This window comes from Felis catus, chromosome E1 (genome assembly GCF_018350175.1).
Source record: "Felis catus isolate Fca126 chromosome E1, F.catus_Fca126_mat1.0, whole genome shotgun sequence".
Classification (NCBI taxonomy): Eukaryota; Metazoa; Chordata; class Mammalia; order Carnivora; family Felidae; genus Felis; species Felis catus.
The window spans coordinates 3,472,171-3,495,019 of NC_058381.1; the positions used below are offsets into that span (position 1 = coordinate 3,472,171).

Sequence of the window (22,849 nt, forward strand, 5' to 3'; positions counted from 1 at the left end):
GCCTGGCACCCGTAAGTGCTCAGGAAACACGGGCTATTACACTCATGGAGAGGCCGTCCCAGGAAGCACCTTGGCCTACACACTAAGGAAAGAATGTTTTGCTCGATGGTCTGCCCGGTGTTCCACCCAAAGCAGGTGCCTGGGGGAATTTCGACCACCAGCTTCCATGCTTCCTTCTGGCCTCATCCCACCCCGGGGAGGGGGGGGGTGCCCTGGGGTTGACCCTTGAGGTCAAGGGTCAAGGGTAACATCTGAAATGCCCCCCCTCCCGCCCTCGCTGCCCCCTTACCATCTCTGCCAGCTTGTGGATGGCCGGGCACAGTGTGTTCACGGTGCTCTCATACCACGGGTCTGCGCGGCCCAGGAATGTGGCCAGCTCTCTGAGCTCCGAATGTCTGCATGATGCCTGTTTCTGGGGACAAGGGGACGGGGCAGACCCATCAGGCCGGGTCTCTGGCCAGAGGGTCCCCTCCGCGAACTGGCCTTGGGATTATGGGCCGATCACTGAACCTCTTGGGGCCTCGCTTTCTCTGCCACGTGAAGCCTATTGGGTCTTATACCTCAGATGAAGCTGGTAAACCCTTAACTGAGGACCGCTTGCTGGGGACATTGAACGGCGATCTTCAGCCTTGGAAGTAGAGAGACAAATACTGCTTGGAATTGAATGCTCCCCACTAAGCAAGCAGAGCGGGGCAATCGAATAATCGAAAAGCCGCCAAGGGGAGTCTGGCCCCCAATAGATCAAAGGGCTCCCACTGCCCGAAACTTCTTTTCATGGGATCCCAGGAAGCATGCTGTGCGTGCGTGCGTGTGAGCCCCTGTTTGAGGAGAGGCTTGCAATAAAGCAATAAATCCCACCAGGAAAGCAAAACAAAACTCAGCACTGGGCGGGCAGGCTGCCTGCCCCCCCCACCCCCCCCCCCAGGGGACACTGAGCCTCCGGGGCCTGCGTCTGTGGCTTCCGGGACACAGACCCACAAGGGCTCCCCCAGCCCCGCATCCTAAGGAAGGGTGATCCTAGTCCCTGGGGCCAGGGATGGGGCTAAAGCGTGCCCCCTGCCCAGCCCCTGAGGCAGGGGACGCCCCTCCCACGTCCTCCCCGACGTGCCTCCCCCCTCCCCTGCCCAGCCACCTCGGGTGCCAGCACGGGGATGTAGTACAGCTGCAGACTGAGCCTGGGGGTGAGGCAGCACTTCTGGGTTTCTCGTTTCCTAGAAAGAGGGCGGAACACAGGCGTCAGGGCAGGGGGTTGCGCTTCCAACGGTTCCACATCCTGGTTCTGCTCTGTATTCTCTCTTGCCTGTGAGCGACCTACTCAATCTCTCGGCACCCGTTTTCTCATCTGCAGAACGGGCGCGGTGTGGTGCCGAGGGCTGCTGGGCTCGCCAGAACGTAAAGCGCCGAGCTGGTGCGCGCAGTGCCCCCTGGCGGCGGCGGCGAGCTGGGTCTGACGCAGCCCCGCCCCCCGCCCCGCCCCGCCCCGCCCCGCCCCCCTCCGGGCCCTACCTGAGGCTGTGGTAGGCCTGGGCCAGGCGCCCCAGCATCCTGTCGTCCCCCAGCACCAGCACCCTGGCCGTGTGAAGCCGCGACACACCAGGCAGTAGCTCCCCGTCCCCACTGGGCCTGCCCGTCCTGCGGTGTAGACCCGGGGGCCCGTCCCAGCACGCGGGCATCAAGACGTCCGGGAGCCGCACCCGCTTCTTGACGCCGCCTTTGCGCTGCAGCCTGGCGCGCTCCATCTCGGGGCTGCCGGGTAGGGGCAGCTCGTCGGCCCCCGGAGGAAGGTCCCGCTCGATGCCGCTGTCTGTGGACAGCATGGACACCCGGGCCAGCTCCCGGTCCGGCCAGAGGCCCTGCAGATCCAAGGCCTCCAAGTCGGCGCTGAGGCACAGCTGGGATCGCGGGCGCAGGAAGAGCACCAGTTCCTTCCCTGGGATGCGGGGAGCGGGGAGGAGAGGTCAGAGGAGGCTGGCAGGGCCTCACCCCTGCAAGGCCTGGGCTCCCGTGTTTCTCAAACACCGTTCAGCTGGACAGAAGCCCCATAAGATGCCCCGCGAAGGAACAAAGGTCCTGCGGTGAACAGAGATGGCGAAGCCCGCATATTCCTGACACCTCGTGTTGAGTACATGTACTCAAGGCTCTGAGAAGTCCTGCAGTAGTCAGCTACACTGGGTACCTTCCCCTTCGCTGACTCTGGAGCCCTCTTTATTAGCTTCCTCCTATCCTCTTATTGTCTGTGGCTTCCCCTGGGACACAGAGAGCAGACCCTGCCTACTCCAGGAAAGACTTCTAGGCTTTTCTTTCTTTCTTTCCTTCTTTCTTTCGAGAAATGTTTTTTTATTTTTATTATTTTTTTTAATGTTTATTTATTTTTGACAGAGAGAGAGAGAGAGAGACAGAGCATGAGCAGGGGAGGGGAAGAGAGAGAGGGAGACACAGAATCTAAAGCAGGCTCCAGGCTCTGAGCTGTCAGCACAGAGCCCCACACAGGGCTCGAACTCACAAACGGTGAGATCATGATCTGAGCTGAAGTCTGACGCTTAACCGCTGAGCCACGCAGGTGCCCCTAGGCTTTTCTCATCTACTTTCATTTTATTACCCATGAGGAAACTGAGGCCCAGAGAGAACACAGAGGCAGTCTAGGATGACCCAGCCCATGCAAGGAGGGACTTGGGCCTAGTTCACCAGCCAGCACTTCCCCCCACCCCCACCTCTCTTGAGAAGAGCCAGGGACAGTGTAAGGGGAAGGCCAGTGTGGACAGAAGTGTGAGGCAAGCAGATCTCTCTGGAAAGACCCCTCCAGCTCCTGGAACTGTAACTTCTGTGTGACTGCCTCCTTCTTGGGGACATTCATTGTCTGTCGGCATCAGCTTGGGCATGTGGCCCTTTCTAGGTGAGGCCAGTGGCTAAGGCACCGAGCTCTTCTGGCATAGAGAAAATGCGTTCCTCCAGACGTGCAGAACAGCTCAGGGAGCAAGGCGCACACACGTGAACACACACACACACGCAGATGTGCACACACACACGCAAGGACATAAATAGATACACACACGTGATACACGCAGTCACGCAGACACAGACCTATAGGCCCATGAAAGCACACTTGCACGCACACACACAAACACGGACACGCGAATGCACACACACACAGTGAGAAACACACACACACACACACACACACACACACACACACTCATGTCCCTTCAGCTCTGCACGGAGGAGGTGTGAGGCACTTACAGAGCTGTTCTTCATCCGTCCACAGGTGGAAGGTGATGTGGGGGCTGGGCAGAGGGATGTTTGGCTGCGGGGACTGCAGGGGGTCACCTGAAAGAAGGGGGGGGGGAGGGCTGTGGGATTCTCCTCTGCCCTCCCCTGCGGCTCCTGGAGGGCGCGGGGGGCGTGCAGAGACCCTCTCTCCCCCATATGGTCCCGTCCAGGCTTCCTCTCTGCCTGCTTAGCCCGGGACCGTCCAGCTTCCCCGGGCGGCCCTCGGTCTCCAGGCCCCCCAGGAGCCGCGCAGGCCCGCCCGCCTCAGGTGCAGCGCTGCTCTCCGGCGCCCCCCTGCGGGCCCTCGCCGGGCCTCGCCGCCGCCGCCCGCTTACCGCCGCAGCGCCCCCTGGCGGCCGCCTCCGGCCCCAGCAGCGAGCAGTAAATCTCCTCCAGCCTCTCCAGGTGTCCCTCCCGGCTCGGGCTGGGCTCGCTGGCCATCTGCTCCACGGCTGCCACCACGGCGTGGAAATAGCGCTCCAGGGCCTGGCGAGGGCTGGCCTGTCGGGGAGGGGCGCCAGAGCCTGGGTCCCGGCCCAGCCCCCCACTCCCACCCACCCCCACCCCCCCGGGCTCCGAGGTTGCCCGATGCTGCCCACACCTGAGCGTCCTCTCTGTCCCCCACACGGGGCTGCCCCGCAACGGCGGGACCCCAGAGGGGGCAGGGAGGGCCGCCCTTGGGTCAGTGTTCTGCTCCCGCCTGGATGTAAACTCCAGGAAGGCAGTCTGTTTACAGCGGCATCCGCAGCGCCTAGAACACGCCCTGGCGCATGGTGGGTGCTCCCTAAATAGTTGCTGTGTGATTATTTTCTCGCCCTTGTTCTTTCAATCAGCTCACTTTGGTTCCCAGCTATTTCAGAAGGACAATTTATGTTGGTAATCTGTATAAAAAGGCTAGAGTCACACGTCCCACTTAGAAAAATAACCAAGATGAATATAATCCTCACAAACCACTATTTTTAAGTGCCAGCCTGCCAAGGCTTTATGGCTGGAAGTTTGCCTTCTCTTTTTAAAAAGAGAAGTTAGGGGCGCCTGGGTGGCGCAGTCGGTTGGGCGTCCGACTTCAGCCAGGTCACGATCTCGCGGTCGGGAGTTCGAGCCCCGCGTCAGGCTCTGGGCTGATGGCTTGGAGCCTGGAGCCTGTTTCCGATTCTGTGTCTCCCTCTCTCTCTGCCCCTCCCCCGTTCATGCTCTGTCTCTCTCTGTCCCAAAAAAATAAATAAACGTTGAAAAAAAAATTAAAAAAAAATAAATAAAAAATAATAAAAAGAGAAGTTAGGGGCGCCTGGGTGGCACAGTCGGTTTAAGCCTCCGACTTCAGCTCAGGTCATGATCTCACGGCTTGTGGGTTCGAGCCCTGCGTCGGGCTCTGTGCTGACAGCTCAGAGCCTGCAGCCTGCTTCCAATTCTGTGTCTCCCTCTCTTTCTGCCCCTCCCCTGCTCTCTCTCTCTCCCTCTCAAAAATAAATAAACTTAAAAAAAAGAAAAAGGGAAGGGACTGTTAAAGAAGTTAGGGGTAGAACACCAAGCTGAGCCTTTCTCCTTAATGGGAATGGATGGGAACAGGTTTTGAAAGCTTCTCACTGGGCAATCCCATGCTCTTCAGCTCCTCCCTCCCGTGGTGCAGATCCGAAACCCTGAGAAGAGCCCTGCATTATGTTGTCTGCACACCAGGGCTTGTTTTCCTCTCTGGTCTGTGCTTGGGGGGGGGGGGTCTGCTGAGCGGGATCCTAACTTCCTGATTAAGGGAGGGAGGGTCATTCTGGGTGGCTAGGGCCCCAATAAACACTTGTGGAGCGAACAGATAATGCAACGAGAAGGTGACCGAATCAGAGTTAGAAGGGGCCATCGGGTCCATTTCATCTCGTTGCTTAATTTATAAATACACTAATATTTATTGAGCACCCACGATATGCCAGACCCTGTTCTAGATGCTGGGATACAGCTGTGAACAAAACAGATGAAAATTCCTGTTCCCAGGGAGTTTATGTTATAGTGTATGTCTCTCTCTCTCTCCACCCCCCCCCATGATAATAAACAAGAGAAGTAAAATTTATAATACGATAAATTGCAGAGAAGAAGGATGTGAAATTGGGGCCAGGGGCTGACATTTTAGATAAGGTGATCAGGGAGGTCTCACCGACAGGTGACTTTTGAGTAAAGTCCTAAAGGAAGTGAGAGAGCGAGCCATGTGGATATCTGAGAGAATGTTCCAAGCATCGGAAACGGCATGTGCAAAGGCCCTGGGGTGTAAGCATGCCTGGCATGTTTGAGGGACAACAGGGAGACCTATGTAGCTGGAGCAGAGAGGAAGAGAGGGAAAGTACAGAAGTTGGAATCAGATGGAATCAGATGGAATCAGAGAGGAAGCGAGGAGGTAGGACAGATCTCGAGGGTCTTGTAGGCCATTGAGATGTCTTTGGCTTTGATTCCATGTGCAACAGTGTGATAAATGCCATGGTGGCTCCCCGGATTCCCACCTTCAAGACTGAGGCACTCGTTAGCCCCGCTGCTGGGAGCATTAGCAACCGTCAGCTGTCAGCTGAGTCCCTTTCCATAGTCAGCCTCCGGCAAAAAAAAAAAAAAAAAAAAAAAAAAAAAAAAAAAAAAATGCCACTCCCCACGGTCATGTCCCTTCCTGAGGACCGTCCACGTCCAATAATTAATAGGTGCGGGAGTATTGAGGCCCGGCCTCTCACCCCAATTCGGGACAACTGTATGCAGAGTTTGGTATCTCCTGCTAAAAAGGGGTGGTGGGGCTGTGGGGCCGGGAGGCGGTGGAACATAAGTTTGAGGTCAGAGAGATCTGGGTTCAAATCCTGACCCACTTTGTACCTGTGTGACCACGGGCAGGTTATCAACCTCTCTGTGCCCCAGTTTTAATGATTATACCCGTTTCACAATGTTGTTGACACGTGGTGAGCCTTTTTGAAACGTGATACATGTAAAAGTGTCTAACGCTGTGCCTGGGACACCACAGACATTCAGTCGACAGCACCTGTCCGGGTTACCGTCGTCTGTGTTATTAAGGAAATAGACCAAAACGTTGATTGGAAATACATCTGGGTGGGGGGGGGTGTGTGAGCGATTTTCCTTTCCTCTTTTGGCCTGCGTGCATTCCCGCCCCGGATTTTCCTTAACGAGTGCGTACTCCTTCCTCATTGAGGGGTCAAGGGTGGTCTGAACCGGGAAGGAGAGCAGACGGGGGGGGGGGGGGGGGGGGGGGGGGGGGGGGGAGAGCTGGCGTGTGCGTGCAGGGCCCCGGGCGCAGCCAAGGAGGGCTGGGGCGGGGCGGGGCGGTTACCTGCAGCTTCCTCTGCAGAGCGCCTGCGTGGCAGGCGTCCCCCAGGGCGGCCTGCAGGGCGTGGGCGACCACGTGGCGCATGCAGGCCTCGGGCGTCTGCTGCGCCTGCGCCGCCTCGAGCTCCAGCAGCAGCGCGCTGCACACGGACGGGGACACCAGCTCGGGGTCCACGAAGAGGAATGCTCTGAGGGCAGAGGTGGGGGGGGGGGTTGCTGCAGAGGATGGCTGCGGCGGGGAGAGCGCCTGGAAGGGCAGCGTGGAGCCCTGCAGCCCGCGAGTATTTTGTTCCTCCAAAAACAGGAGCCTCGGATTCCAAAGTCTATGGGGGTTGGGGCGCCTGGGTGGCTCAGTCGGTTGAGGGTCAGACTCTTGATGTCGGCTCAGGTCATGATCTCGCGGTTGGCGGGGTGGCGCCCCGCCTCGGGCTCTGCGCTGACTGCTTGGGATTCTCTCTCTCCCTCTCTCTCTGCGCTGCCCTCTCTCAAAAATAAATAAACTTAAAAAAGAAGTCTCTGGGGGGACAGCAATAGGGAGGAGTGGGGACTGTGGCAAATCAGAGAGCAGGCAGGAACAGCTGGCCCCCGTTGGGTGCCCCCTAGTCTCGCGTCCAGGCAAGTCCCAAGCTAAATCCTGTCCCCCACCCCCTCAGCTCTGTGGTCCACTGATGACATCGCCCTCCAGGAGGGACCCTAATTCCTTCCTGCCCAAGCGGACTCTGGACCCTGAGTGAGCCCCGCCTCCTCCCATCACCCTATCATGCCAGCGCCTGCTCTCCCTCCCGCCCCTGCTCTCCTTCCTGGCTCCCGGCTCTTCTGGGTCTCTCCACCTCACCTCCCTGCACCCCCCATGAACACAGCCTCAAGCCACACCTTCCAGGGCCGGGTCAGCAGCGGCACCCCCAACTTCACCGGCCCCTCTTCCCCACACCAACAGCAGACATTTCCTCAATCTTATCGGAAGGGCCAGGCACACACAGACGAAAGCCCCAGATTTCACGGTGTGACTGTGGCCTGGACCGTAAGCAGCCGGGAGCCACCTCTGGCCAGCAGGCTGGCCGGCTGATGCTGCATCATGGCCAAGGGCGGGACGGAGGTGGAACGACAGAACTCCAGACCGGCCCAGTGCTCCTATCACCTTCTGCACGTGAGCGGGAGGGCTCTGAGCCAGCCCCAGAGGACAGACCCACCACCCTGCTTCCGGTGATCTCCAGAGAAGGCAGGCCCCGCCCACCCTTGCAAATACACTCCGCCCCCGGACAAATGCCATGGACAGGAAACTCTGCTGGGGTTCCTCTCCACCCAGCCTTGTCCCCCTCAGTGAGTAGTCATGGCGTCCCAACACCTGGAGGGGACGGAAGCCAGCATGCTGTCAGGGGTCACTCACCTCTCCTGGTAGGGGTACAGCTCACTCGTCAGGTTCTGCTCGGCAATGACCAGCCTTTGGTACAGTGTCCCTGCAAAGCAGACCGCATCAGCCAACTGGCTTCTGGTCTCTGACCCCCATTTCGTACCCTCCACAGAAGGTGCTGGGACTTTTGAGCTCCAGGAACCTCGGAGGAAAAGCAAGACCGTGGATGTAGCTGCACTGCAGCTCTTACCTGAGACGGCTCTCACCTGGGACAGGTCTCACCTGGGACAGGTCCTACCTGGGACAGGTCTCACCTGGGACAGCGCCTACCTGGGACAGGTCTCACCTGGGACAGAGCCTACCTGGGACAGGTCTCACCTGGGACAGAGCCTACCTGGGACAGGTCTCACCTGGGACAGGTCCTACCTGGGACAGCTCCTACCTGGGACAGGTCTCACCTGGGACAGCTCCTACCTGTGACGGGTCTCACCTGGGACAGCGCCTACCTGGGACAGGTCTCACCTGGGACAGCGCCTACCTGAGACAGTTCTTACCTGGGACAGGTCTCACCTGGGACAGCTCCTACCTGGGACAGGTCTCACCTAGGACAGTTCCTACCTGGGACAGGTCTCACCTGGGACAGCTCCTGCCTGGGACAGGTCTCACCTGGGACAGCTCCTACCTGGGACAGGTCTCACCTGGGACAGCTCCTACCTGGGATGGGTCTCACCTGGGACAGCGCCTACCTGGGACGGGTCTCACCTGGGACTGCTCCTACCTGGGACGGGTCTCACCTGGGACAGCTCTCACCTGGGACGGGTCTCACCTGGGACAGCTCCTACCTGAGACAGTTCTCACCTGGGACAGCTCCTACCTGAGACAGTTCTCACCTGGGACAGGTCCTACCTGGGACAGTTCTTACCTGGGACAAGTCCTACCTGGGACAGTTCTCACCTAGGACAGCTCCTGCCTGGGACAGGTCTCACCTGGGACAGCTCCTACCTGGGACAGGTCTCATCTGGGACAGACCTCACCTGGGACAGGTCCTACCTGGGACAGGTCTCACCTGGGACAGGTCCTACCTGGGACAGGTCTCACCTGGGACAGCTCCTACCTGGGACGGGTCTCACCTGGGACAGCTCTCACCTGGGACAGGTCTCACCTGGGACAGCTCCTACCTGAGACAGTTCTCACCTGGGACAGGTCCTACCTGAGACAGTTCTCACCTGGGACAGGTCCTACCTGGGACAGTTCTTACCTGGGACAGGTCCTACCTGGGACAGTTCTCACCTAGGACAGCTCCTGCCTGGGACAGGTCTCACCTGGGACAGCTCCTACCTGGGACAGGTCTCATCTGGGACAGACCTCACCTGGGACAGGTCCTACCTGGGACAGTTCTTACCTGGGACAAGTCCTACCTGGGACAGGTCTCACCTGGGACAGCGCCTACCTGGGACAGGTCTCACCTGGGACAGCTCCTACCTGGGACAGGTCTCACCTGGGACAGAGCCTACCTGGGACAGGTCTCACCTGGGACAGGTCCTACCTGGGACAGCTCCTACCTGGGACAGGTCTCACCTGGGACAGCTCCTACCTGGGACAGGTCTCACCTGGGACAGCGCCTACCTGGGACAGGTCTCACCTGGGACAGCTCCTGCCTGGGACAGGTCTCACCTGGGACAGCTCCTACCTGGGACAGGTCTCACCTGGGACAGCTCCTACCTGGGACGGGTCTCACCTGGGACAGCGCCTACCTGGGACGGGTCTCACCTGGGACAGCTCTCACCTGGGACGGGTCTCACCTGGGACAGCTCCTACCTGAGACAGTTCTCACCTGGGACAGGTCCTACCTGGGACAGTTCTTACCTGGGACAGGTCCTACCTGGGACAGTTCTCACCTAGGACAGCTCCTGCCTGGGACAGGTCTCACCTGGGACAGCTCCTACCTGGGACAGGTCTCATCTGGGACAGACCTCACCTGGGACAGGTCCTACCTGGGACAGGTCTCACCTGGGACAGGTCCTACCTGGGACAGGTCTCACCTGGGACAGCTCCTACCTGGGACAGCTCCTACCTGGGACAGCTCCTACCTAGGACGGGTCTCACCTGGGACAGCTCCTACCTGTGACGGGTCTCACCTGGGACAGCGCCTACCTGGGACAGGTCTCACCTGGGACAGCGCCTACCTGAGACAGTTCTTACCTGGGACAGGTCCTACCTGGGACAGGTCTCACCTGGGACAGCTCCTACCTGGGACGGGTCTCACCTGGGACAGCGCCTACCTGGGACAGGTCTCACCTGGGACAGACCTCACCTGGGACAGGTCCTACCTGGGACAGTTCTCACCTGGGACAGGTCCTACCTGGGACAGGTCTCACCTGGGACAGCTCCTACCTGGGACAGCTCTTACCTGGGACAGGTGTCACCTGGGACAGCTCCTACCTGGGACAGTTCTCACCTGGGACAGGCCTCACCTGGGACGGGTCTCACCTGGGACAGCTCCTACCTGGGACAGCTCTTACCTGGGACAGGTGTAACCTGGGACAGCTCCTACCTGGGACGGGTCTCACCTGGGACAGCGCCTACCTGGGACGGGTCTCACCTGGGACAGTGCCTACCTGGGACGGGTCTCACCTGGGACAGCTCCTACCTGGGACGGGTCTCACCTGGGACAGCTCTCACCTGGGACAGGTCTCACCTGGGACAGCTCCTACCTGAGACAGTTCTCACCTGGGACAGGTCCTACCTGGGACAGTTCTTACCTGGGACAGGTCCTACCTGGGACAGTTCTCACCTAGGACAGCTCCTGCCTGGGACAGGTCTCACCTGGGACAGCTCCTACCTGGGACAGGTCTCATCTGGGACAGACCTCACCTGGGACAGGTCCTACCTGGGACAGGTCTCACCTGGGACAGGTCCTACCTGGGACAGGTCTCACCTGGGACAGCTCCTACCTGGGACAGCTCCTACCTGGGACAGCTCCTACCTAGGACGGGTCTCACCTGGGACAGCTCCTACCTGTGACGGGTCTCACCTGGGACAGCGCCTACCTGTGACGGGTCTCACCTGGGACAGCGCCTACCTGGGACAGGTCTCACCTGGGACAGCGCCTACCTGAGACAGTTCTTACCTGGGACAGGTCCTACCTGGGACAGGTCTCACCTGGGACAGCTCCTACCTGGGACAGGTCTCACCTGGGACAGAGCCTACCTGGGACAGGTCTCACCTGGGACAGGTCCTACCTGGGACAGCTCCTACCTGGGACAGGTCTCACCTGGGACAGCTCCTATCTGGGACAGGTCTCATCTGGGACAGACCTCACCTGGGACAGGTCCTACCTGGGACAGGTCTCACCTGGGACAGGTCCTACCTGGGACAGGTCTCACCTGGGACAGCTCCTACCTGGGACGGGTCTCACCTGGGACAGCGCCTACCTGGGACAGGTCTCACCTGGGACAGACCTCACCTGGGACAGGTCCTACCTGGGACAGGTCCTACCTGGGACAGTTCTCACCTGGGACAGGTCCTACCTGGGACAGGTCTCACCTGGGACAGCTCCTACCTGGGACAGCTCTTACCTGGGACAGGTGTCACCTGGGACAGCTCCTACCTGGGACAGTTCTCACCTGGGACAGGCCTCACCTGGGACGGGTCTCACCTGGGGCAGCTCCTACCTGGGACAGCTCTTACCTGGGACAGGTGTCACCTGGGACAGCTCCTACCTGGGACGGGTCTCACCTGGGACAGCGCCTACCTGGGACGGGTCTCACCTGGGACAGCGCCTACCTGGGACGGGTCTCACCTGGGACAGCTCTCACCTGGGACGGGTCTCACCTGGGACAGCTCCTACCTGAGACAGTTCTCACCTGGGACAGGTCCTACCTGGGACAGTTCTTACCTGGGACAGGTCCTACCTGGGACAGTTCTCACCTAGGACAGCTCCTGCCTGGGACAGATCTCACCTGGGACAGCTCCTACCTGGGACAGGTCTCATCTGGGACAGACCTCACCTGGGACAGGTCCTACCTGGGACAGGTCTCACCTGGGACAGCTCCTACCTGGGACAGCTCCTACCTGGGACAGCTCTTACCTGGGACAGGTCTCACCTGGGACAGCTCCTACCTGGGACAGTTCTCACCTGGGACAGGCCTCACCTGGGACAGCTCCTACCTGGGACAGGTCTCACCTGGGACAGCTCCTAGCTGGGACAGCTCTCACCTGGGACAGCGGTCTCGGTTTTCAGCCTTATGGCGCAGTCCAAGGCGACCGTGCAGTAGGGGGCGGGCAGGGTTAGCAACCTTGTGCAAAAGGTGTAGGTCCTCCGGTAGAGCTCCTCCGTGATGCCCGTGGCCTGGGTGGGAGGGAGGAGTTGGGTGCCCAGAGCCCTAGGTCACAAAGGGTGCTGGGTGGGTGGGAGGGTGGGGTGGAGAGGAGGAAAGGCAGGTCTGACAGCCAGACCTGGGCTCACACCTCCCTCCCAAACGTACACCCCTAGTCTCTTCGCCCGGCACCTGAAAGACACCTCTCAGACACCCCACTCAAACTCGCCCCAAAGGGGATCCATCTCACCCTGTCCTGCTAGCAAATCCACTCCCCTCCCCTCCCCTCTGCTTGTCCGGGCAGCACATTCCTGCGGGGCTCTAGGCTGAAAACTTGGAGTCTCGTCTCCAGCCTGCTGGGCGCGATATCCCGCAGGCATGACGCTCCCAGTGCAGTGGCCACGGGGCTCCGCTTCGTCCTGCGCCTTCTGCCTTGGCCCGAGCCCAGCCCCCTCCTGCCCCTGGATCCCGGCAGCCCCCGAACTGTTCTCTCTGCCCCTCATCTCCCTCGCTGCCCTCTCCCACCCCCTGGGATCGTACACAGCTCCTGATCGCTGTTGTCGAGACATTTTCTCCGTGGCTTGTCCCTTTCCTGAGCAGGGGTCAGTGATGGCCCCCGGGGCGCATGGGAGCAATCCCGAGGACCCCATTCCGGCATTCGAGGCTCTCATGCCTCCCACGCACCGCTTTCCCAACTTCCTCCCCAGTAGCCCGCTTTGTGTATTAGGGGCAGGGCACCGCGAGTGTGGGGAAGACGGTTTGGGGCAGGCCACCCAAGAGTTCTCCTAGGCACGCCCAGGCAGAGACTGTGTGTCTCCTGCGGGAGAGGACAGTGTCTGGCCCTGCCACGTGTGGGTTGCCACGACCGCCCTGACCCTCGGCGTCACGCTCACCTTAGTGAGCACATACATTAGCGTGTGCAGCAAGGGAATGATCGCATGCCGGATGTCCTCGCTCTCTGCCTGAAAAACAGGAGATCGCAGGGCATTTACTGGTCTGGGGGCCCGGGGGAGGGGGCATGGGGTGGTGTGGAGGGTCACTTTCAGCGGTCCAAGAACGATTTTGAAAACGTCACCCTAAGGGAAGGAGGGGAGCCCCGGAGGCGGGGCTTGCCCCGCGCCTGGGGGCGGGGTGGGAAGTGCCAGCCCCCCCCCCCCACTCTTCCCCTTGCAATGCAGGAGAGAGCCAGAGTGGATATTATTTTTTTATTCAATGTTAATAAAAAATCACGTCAAAAAAAAAAAAGAAGAAAGAAAAGGTCATAAGAAATAGGCACTTATGTTTATCGATATTCTGTCTCTCTGCCAGTGGGGGCTTTTCCATTTACGGTCCTGGGGGAACGGGCTAAGTCACGTGAAGTAATGCGAGTCAGGACCAAGAAAATCTCACTGACAGAAGGGTGCAGGAGGGAGACACGGCTGGCAAACATCATGCTGACAGCCCACAAGTGACCGGAGTCTGGGGGACGCGGCTCTGATGGCCCCGAGGCCCCAGCTGGCTGGGACTCTCTTTCTCCCTCTCCCTCTCTCCTACTCCCGCCCGCCTCCCCGAAGCCCCAGAACCCACCTTCTCCAGTTCTCTGAGCAGAATGCGGACCAGAGCCGGACTCTTCCCAGGATCTCGCTCCACCTTCTTATGCAGGGACCATCTCCACATGCCTGGCGGGGAGAAAGGGGAGCCCGGCACACGTAGGTGGGGCAGGGGGCTCTTAGCGGGGGACCCCCGGAGCGGGACCCTGCGCCCTGGAGCCCCAGACCGTGACTCTGAGCAGCCACGAGTCTGACCCCTCAGCTGGGCATCTGGCTCTGGGGCCACATGGCTGGACTTCTCACCCGTGGAATTCTGCTCTGCTGAATTTTGAGGACAGGGGGCTCTCAGGGCGGAAAGGCAGGCAGAGGGACACTAGGGGGACACAGGTGTATGCCTGTGGCTTAGGGACCGGCGATGTTTGTAGGTCTGCACCCGGGGCCACGTTTCTGGGAGTCTGGCGGGCGCAGAGGGTCGAGGGGAATTTGGTTCGCCGGGGGGGGGGGGGGGTTGGGAAGGTGGTTGGGAGAGATCGTGGCGGAGGCTGCCTGCTGGCTTTTACCTTGGTTGCTCTGCAGGGACGGGGCCTGGGCGCCGAGCTCCCGGAGCACGGCCTGCACGCTCCGTTGGAGATCCAGCTCAGCATCTGGGCGGCAGGGGCAGGCGAGCATTGAGGCCAGGAGCTTTGGGGCCCCTGGCGTCCCCCTCCCCCCCACCCCTGCACTCCCTGAGACCGTCTTCAGCCCCCCTTCTCCAAGCCCCGAGAGGTGCCCCAAAGTGGCCAGCTCGGAGCAGACAGCGGGCACACGGGCCCGAAACACAGCCTTTCAGTCACCATCTCCGTGTGCTCCGTAAAGCCAGAGTGCTGTCAGTGTGCCCCCGGCGGTACACGGGGTGGTTTTATAGGGCCTTAGAAGGTCCTAAAACAATCGAATCACTAGGCTGTTATTTTAATGTGTGCTCGAAAAAAAATTTTTTTTAAATGTTTCTTTATTTTGAGAGACAGAGAAGTGTGAGCGAGCAGGGGAGGGGCAGAGAGAGAGAGAGAGAGAGAGAGAGAGAGAGAGAGGAGAGAGAGAGAACCCCAAGCAGGCCAGCGCAGAGCCCGACATGGGGCTCGAACCCACAAACCACGAGATCATGACCGGAGCCGGAATCGAGACTCAGACTCTCAACCGACCGAGATACCCAGGCGCCCCTGAAAAAACAACATTTCTAAGGGGTTCCTCAATCGATACATGAAGTGAAAATTTAAAGCCAACCGAAAGAAACGGGTCAGATAAATGCTGGGGCAGGAGGTGATCGTGCCCCTGATCAAGTGAACTCAGGCTCTAAGTAACCCTTCCCACCCCCACCCCCCGTCTTGGCCCCGGTCCTGCCTTCCGCCTGCCTGTGGACTGGTTTTAGCAGAACCCTCTCAGCAGGAACCTACACCCTCGGTGTCTCCTCCCAGGGATCTCCCATCCGCTGGCCCCCTCGCCGTCCACTGGCTACAACCCCCCCAGCTGTCTGTCTCTTTGGGGGCCGAGCCCAATCTCTGTCCCCTGTTGAAATGGCCTCAGATCCAGTCCTCACCATCTGAACAAGTGAGGTTCACTGGTAACGGGGAGGAGGCCCCTGGCTCATCTCCCACTATGGGGAGATTAGCTGGGCTCTGTGCGGGCAGCCCGTCGCCCGCTATGGGGCCACTACGGGGAGCCGTGGGCCCTCACAGTCTCCTCCTCGGACACTGGGGCCCTTCTCCATGCCTGACTTCCATGCAGGGGTCCCCCAGCCGCCCAGCTGAGCCCTTCTCTTTCTCCTTCCCTCGGAGCCGGATGTCGGTCCGCACCCTCTCCCTTTCCTGCCCCCAAGGTGTGCCCCCCCACCTCGGTCCCCGCGTGGCCACCCTGCTTCTCGAAGGCTCCGGACTAACACAGGAAGCCCGGGAGACGCTGTCCACACCACAGACCCCTCTTTACCACCAGCTCCCGACAAGAGATCGAATTTACAGGCAAGCGTGTGCGTTCTTGGGTTCTCGGACGCTGCAAACCACACGCATGTCTGGGGTTCCTCTTTCGCTTGCTTGTCAGGAAACTTACGGTCAGACTGGGGCCCAGCGTCACAAATCAGCTCATCTCAGGGGTCAGGGACCTCTCCTCCCGCATCCTCTTCCTGCTCTTGGTTTACATCCTACTGAACATAGATCTTAATTGCCTCGAGCGCCTTGGGAAGCAAGCAGGATCGAGATCACAATTTTCAGAAGCCAGCGGGTTGCAGTTCAGGAGTTAGAATGGGGTTAGCCGAGGACCCGGGGTGAGCCGGGGGTTTGGGGACCGGCCCCTCCAAGGCTCTGGCGTGAGGTCTGTTAAGTCGGCCACCTGGCTTCTCCAAAGCCCTCACCTTCTACCTGCCTCTCCCCTGTCGCCCTGGGGCACATCGAGGCCCGTTCTGGAGCCTTCCCTGAGGCCGAGAACGGGCACTGGCTGTTACACCCCACGTTTGGCCACCCAGCCACCCTGCTGGGCACCGAAGCATCCCCCACACTGGCCAGGATCACGAAGCCTGGCACGAAGGCTGGCCGCAAGCTGTCTTCCCATCTACCTGTCTCCACCTTGCATGAAGATTTAAGGAGTCAGTGCAGGCTGAGTTATGAAAACATTATGTTATTTCTTCTTTCCTCCTTCCTTCCTCCTCCTTCTCCACCCGCCTCACCAAGGACCACACAGGCTGGGAACCGTGAACGCGGTGATCTCCCCCCTGCCCCCTCACTCAAAGGGCAGTCAAGCCTTTGTCTTCTGAGCCCTGGGTTCCTCCGCTTTGCAAAGGGAGTTCAGCTTTTATGTTTCAGAGAAAAAAATAGAGAAGTTGCCAGGAGCCCCAGGAGACAACCCCAAATAAAGTGTGTTTTCGAAAGTCTGGGCAGCCAGAACAAACTCTCGGGCTTTGGTCCACATCTGGCTTGCAGACGTGTTTTGTTTGGGCTTGCAGAGTGTCTCGAAAGGAAAGAAGAAAAAAGGAATCAGCTGCCAACATTGACAAATCAGGAGATTTTGCATGAAAGTTGGGTTTCTGGCATCTCTTGAAAGTCCGTTGACATCGGGCACGCATTCTCCTCACATGGGGGCAGTCGATGGGGCACAGCTATTCTGGTTCCTCACAGTGCTCCCCTCTTGGTTTCCCCCATCCACACCCTCTACCCGGCCCCTGAGTTTGAGACCCCTGTCAAGGGGACGGAGACGATGAGCTGGATTATCTCAGAGGGGTGGGGGTGAAGGCTGATGCTTTTAGTTCTAGAGGAGAGTGATAACCCAAAGGGAAGCAGAGAGGCTACAGTCCCCTGGATTGGGAGAGCCCAGACCAGGGCCGGCTGGGACACAGCTCACCGGGGGGTGGCAAAGATCCCGGCTGAAGGCAGGTGAGCACGAACCTCTGACCTTGAGGGTCACTGCTGTGGTCTCCTGGGTCACCTTTGCCAGCACTCAAGAGTGTCCCCAAAGGAACCCCCTCTCTCCCTATGCACCATGCAAGCCTAGCCAACCTGTTCAGGGGGCTGCAGCTACAGAGGACTGAAGACCACGGACTTTTCCATCATGAAGACTTTGTAACCCCTGGGCTTACAAGATCACAGAGAGGGGGAACCACCCCCAAGGGAATGACATTGGAATTTGTACTGGCCGTGGCAAAGGAGAGCTTGAAGCTGGATTTGATTGCATGAAGCAAGAGAAAGAAATGGAATATTTCTTGTGCCTCAAGCGTCTCAAGGTTGTTCATATACGACATGCACGTCTACCGTCATTCTTGACTCAGAACGGCCAATAAAGAAATAAACATTCCTAATTATTATCCTCCCCTCCATCCAGGAATGTGGGATATTGTCACGTTACTATTAATATCTGACATTTAAATAGCACTTGAAAGGAAGACACACAGAAAGTCGTACGCAGGCATGGCAAGACAATGTCATGTGTTCATCAAACCAATCTCACGGTTGTCGCGGGTAGACGGGAAGACTACATTTCCCAGACTCCCCTGCAGTTACGGGAGCCATGTGCTGAGTCCTGTCCAATGGAATACGGTAGACACAACATATGACACATTCACGCCCGGTCCTAAAATCCTCTGCACTAGCCTCCACCTCTCTCTTCCCATCCCGTGGGGACCTTGGAAGACATGTTCAAGATGGCGGTACCACAAGAAGGAGGGAGAACTCAGTCCCCGGAAGACTGGAGCCCACGCTGGATGGCGGTGTGCGAAATAAGCATTTGTTGTGCTAATCCACTGACATTGGGGTTATTTGTTACGGCGGCTAGCATTCTCTGACTGACCCGTGTACTTGCAGAGCGTTTTCTGGCATATTACCCCATTGAATTCTCAGCAGAGCCCTGGGGGTTTGCCCTCCACATACTCTTCTCTCTGTTTTTTAGATTCCAGGTCGAGAGCTCTTACCCTTGCCCCACATTGCCTCTCCAAGCGCAGAGGTCAGGCCCAGAGGGATCGGAGAGGCTCTCGTCCCATTTTACAGACGGGAAAATGAGGCTCTGAGGGGAGACGTGATTTACATAAGGCCACAGAAATGCGGGAAGAGAGCTTTCTCTTCGGCAAAGCCTCTTCTTCTAAAGCGGCACTCTTACGTGTGTCCATCCACCTGCTCACCCGGAAAAGGGAGAGGAGGAAATTCCCAGGTGAGACTCTGAACATATGTCTTATCTATGAGTGTCTGGGCTTTGAGTGCTGAAAATCAATATGCTGGATAAAGTCGCCCGCACAAAGATGCCCAGCTCTCAGACCAGGGTAGGTGTTATGAGGCTAAGGACCCAATAGGGAGGGATGGAGAAGTAGGGTTTCAGGGTCCTGACCACAGTAGGACTCCCTTAGCTCAAGGTCCACTCTTCAATTTCTGGCCATTCCAGCCTTCTGTGATCCCAGACAGAATCACATCTCTCCCAAACGCTTCATAGAATGTTTTCCTTTTCCCCCCTTCCCAATCTAGGCTTCACAGGAGAATCACTCAGAAAGCTTTAAAAAACACTAATGTACAGGGCGCCTGGGTGGCTCAGTGGGTTGAGCGTCTGACTCTTGATCTCATGTTTCATGAGATCAAGGCACGTGTTGGGCTCTGTGCTGACTGTATGGAGACTGGGATTCTCTCTCTTCCTCTCTCTCTCTCTGCTCCTCCCCTGCGCTCTCTCTCTCTCTGCTCCTCCCCTGTGCATGTGCTCTCTCTCTCTCTCTCAAAATAAAATAAAATAAAATAAACTTTAAAAAACCTCACTAATATACAGCTCACCCGAAACCAATTTAAATCAGATATCAGAGTATGAGAACTAATGTTTGTTTGTTTTTTAAATTTTTTTTTCAACATTTATTTATTTTTGGGACAGAGAGAGACAGAGCATGAACGGGGGAGGGGCAGAGAGAGAGGGAGACACAGAATCGGAAACAGGCTGACGTGGGGCTCGAACTCATGGACTGCGAGATCGTGACCTGGCTGAAGTCGGACGCTTAACCGACTGCGCCACCCAGGCGCCCCTGTTTGTTTGTTTTTTAATAGCTCCCCAGGACAGTCTAATGTATCATCAGGATGTGAATTACTGTCTTAAGTGATAAGCTTAGAGTTCTGGGTAATTGACCTGTTAGTCAAGAAAGGAGTCAAGTGCTAAAATGCTCAGGCTTCACAGAGGACAATCATCCCTGCATAAGAATGAAGGTCACAGGGTCAGAATGGCTCCTTCCTGGCTGTCACGGTGGCAGAAGGAGATGCAAAGGAAATAATTGGAGAAAGTTGAAAGTTGTCATTGTTTGTTAGCTTGTTTTGCAATAGGTGTGGTGTCTGTTCAGAAATGTAACTGTGGTGGGGAGGGGCGCCTGGAAGGCTCAGTCTGTTAAGCGTCCAACTTCAGCTCAGGTCATGATCTCACGGTCTGTGAGTTCGAGCCCCGTGTCGGGCTCTGTGCTGATGGCTCAGAGCCTGGAGCCTGTTTCAGATTCTGTGTCTCCCTCTCTCTCTGCCCCTCCCCCACTCATGCTCTGTCTCTCTGTCTCTCTCTCAAAAATAAATAAACATTAAAAAAATAAAAAATAAAAAAAGAAGAAACGTAACCCTGGGAGCTGGGCAGTAGACATCAGTGCTCGAGGTCCAGCCATGACATGAAGAAAATCTTCCAAGATTTTTCCAAGCAGACCAGTCTTTGTCTTCTGCAAGTTACCCCACACCTACTTGTCATGGTTAATTTTATGTGTCAACTTGATTAGGGCTACAAGGGGCCCAGATATCTGGTCAAACATTCTTCTGGGTGTCTCTACGAGGGTGTTTTTGGATGAGGCAAACATTTAAATCAGTAGACTGAGTCGGCAGGTGGCTCTCCCTAACGTGGGTGGGCCTCGTCCAATCAGTAGAAGGCCTGAATAGAACAAAAGGCTGACACCCTCCACCCGCCCCCAAATAGCCTTCATGGTAACGTGAATAAATCTTCATAATAAATATAATAAATCTCCTTATAATAAATATATATCATAACTCTCATATAATAAATATAATAAATCTTATAATAAATCTCACGCTAGAGGTGCCTGGGTGGCTCAGTGGGTTAAGCATCTGACTCTGGATTTCGGCTCAGGTCGTGATCTCATGGTTCGTGGGACTGAGCCCCGTGGCGGGTTCTGTACTGACAGCATGGAGTCTGCTTGGGACTCTCTCTCTCTCCCCCCGCCCCGTCCCTCTCCCCTCTCTAAACAAATAAATAAATAAATAGATAAATAAATGTTAACAGAAATAAATCTCATCCCAAATATGTGTGTATATCCTACGGGGGCTGTTTCTGTGGAGAAAACCTCGCTAACACAGCCACAGAGGACCACGGCATCCATCCGCATCAGGAGGAGTGGACATGTCCCTCCAGACGAAAGGGTGACAGGCAACCTCAGGTCACTTGGGACACACAAAATTATCACCCAAGAGGTTGAATTTGCGACTCCCAAGGGACGTCTCCCTCCAACTAGGGCGCTGGAAAGAATTGCCCTATTCTGCTTTCTGGGCATCAGCCGCCAGAATCAGCAGCCCCTCCCTGGACGGAGAGGGAGAACGCACCAACAGACTCTTTCTGGTCCCCTCTCTTTGAAAACTAACCCCAGGGCCCGTTACTTCACGTCGGGTGAGCCATAAAACAGTCGAGGACAGCACAGGTCACCTGTGGCCCTGTTCAGACGGGGGACTCCTAAGGCAGGTTAGTTCCGTGCAGGGGAATGTCACTTAGCAGCTTGGTTCCCATTTCAGAGGGTGACTTTTCCCCCCACCTTGACCCCGGAGCTGGGGTCCGTTCTCCCAGATCCCACGAGTCCCCGCACGCTGACCACACGTGGACTTCGCGGACCGGCCTCCCAACCGGGGACTCAGGACTCGCCTGAAAAGCCCCGGTGCTCCCACAGCTCCATCTCGACATCTCAGTTTACTGAAATCTGCCCTCAGCACCCAGACGCACCATTGGCTGGAGTCATGTGGCTTCCACTTCTCTTTTATGCCCATGCCCGGGGCCCCCTGACCCCCACGTGGAACAAGGGCTCAGGTCGTTCAAAAATGGTTTGCATTCTTGGCCCTGTTTGCAGGGATGGCCAAATGACAGTAACTCGGGCGCCTTGGAGCGTTGCCTTTTGCATGCCTCTAAAGAAATACCTTCCCTTTCGGGGGCCCCTCTTCTGAACGCTAGGATGAGAGAACCCCTTAGGGCTACAGGAAGGTGGGGCAAGTTCTAGGCATCTGTAATTTGGGAAGACAGCCGGGACAACTTCAGTTCTGATCGTGATGGCGAGACGCCCCTGGGGAGCTCCCGGGGCCAGCATCCTAACTGGGGGATGTCTTCTTTCCCCCATCTGATTCGGGGGCGGCCCTCTGTCACATCTTCGGTGGAGGCTGCCGGTGGTCTCGCCCGCCCAGCAGCCCTCTCTGCTCATTGTAGTCCAGGCGCCCTGCTTCGCCTTGGCCTGGAGCAGACACAAAACCAAGCTGGCCAGTGGACTCTCTCTCCCTCTGGGTGAGCCCCGCGCAGGTGATGGCCGGCAGGCAGGAATGCGGGAAGGGCACTCTTTGTGTTTGGGAAATTAAACCAGCCACATGCGTTTCTACTGCTCGTATCCAAAGGAATTTCACTGGTACACCTCTCTTCCTAAAACGCAGCATGGCGTGCATCTAATGTTCTACGTAAAGCCAGCGCAAAGTAAGTTGGTTTTGAAATGTTGAGATTTTTCGGGGCGCCTGCGCGGCTCAGTCGTTTGAGCGTCCGACCTCGGCTCAGGTCACGATCTCACAGCTTGGGAGTTCGAGCCCCGCGTCGGGCTCCGGGCTGACAGCTCGGAGCCTGGAGCCTGCTTCTGCTTCTGTGTCTCCTTCTCTCTCTGCCCCTGACCCACTCGCATTCTGTCTCTGTCTCTCTCAAAAATAAGTGAACACTTAAAAATTTTTCTTAAAAAAGAAATATTGAGATTTTCACACTGCTGGCTCCACTCCGCCACCCTCTGGACCGGGCAAACCCCAGCTGGTGAAAGATAACCCGGAATATCGCAACACAGGGATTTGCGGGCTTGCTTGATTCAGCCCGAGCCTCTTCCGGCTGTGGGAGGCTCTGACGGTGACGGGGTGTGGAAAGGATGCGTGTCTTAGGGATAATAACGACCCGTGGAACTGCACTTGCCTTGGCTGTGCCTTCCCCTTCCCTGGGATAGGGGTCTTCCAGGGCATTAGCGTCTAAGCCTCGTGAGAAGTGCTCTGTGACTTCCTGGGTGACCATTAGGGGATCCGCATCTTGAGGGAAAGGTCATCCCTCGTCCCAGGTTGACAAAGTGTGAAGAGCGTGGGCTTTGCCATGAGCTAGACCTTGGTTCCGATATTAGCTGTGCAGCTTTGAGTAGATGACCTAACCTCTCTGAGCCTCTGTTCCCCTTTTCCATAAAACAGGGACAAGGGCATTGATATTGTCCCACACAGAATCCTTCTGACGACTGCCCGGGAAAAGCCACAGCGAAATCGTTAAGGGCACGGCGCTGGAGCTAGCCTGCTGGGGTCAAGTCCTGGTTTGACTGTACAAAACTATGTGGCCTTGGGAGCAATACC

General features: G+C 57.4%; 1 protein-coding gene across 3 annotated transcripts in view; it reads right to left on the minus strand.

Moving 5' to 3' along the window:
- Positions 1-22,849, minus strand: part of PIK3R6 (phosphoinositide-3-kinase regulatory subunit 6) — a 61,147-nt gene that overhangs the window by 21,580 nt on the left and 16,718 nt on the right. Inside the window, exons 1-12 of one of the 3 annotated variants that reach the window (XM_045044500.1) lie at positions 15,846-18,865; positions 14,327-14,410; positions 13,804-13,895; positions 13,131-13,199; positions 12,137-12,269; positions 7,955-8,024; positions 6,572-6,755; positions 3,603-3,768; positions 3,238-3,324; positions 1,507-1,930; positions 1,133-1,211; positions 290-412 (exon numbers count right to left, since the gene is read on the minus strand). In XM_045044500.1, coding sequence (XP_044900435.1) covers positions 290-412; positions 1,133-1,211; positions 1,507-1,930; positions 3,238-3,324; positions 3,603-3,768; positions 6,572-6,755; positions 7,955-8,024; positions 12,137-12,269; positions 13,131-13,199; positions 13,804-13,893 — 1,425 coding nt within the window. In that variant the 5' untranslated portion in view covers positions 13,894-13,895; positions 14,327-14,410; positions 15,846-18,865. Of the gene's footprint in view, positions 1-289; positions 413-1,132; positions 1,212-1,506; positions 1,931-3,237; positions 3,325-3,602; positions 3,769-6,571; positions 6,756-7,954; positions 8,025-12,136; positions 12,304-13,130; positions 13,200-13,803; positions 13,896-14,326; positions 14,411-15,845; positions 18,866-22,849 lie in introns of those variants that run through there. The other 2 variants (XM_023243588.2, XM_023243589.2) reach the window with 2 other exon arrangements.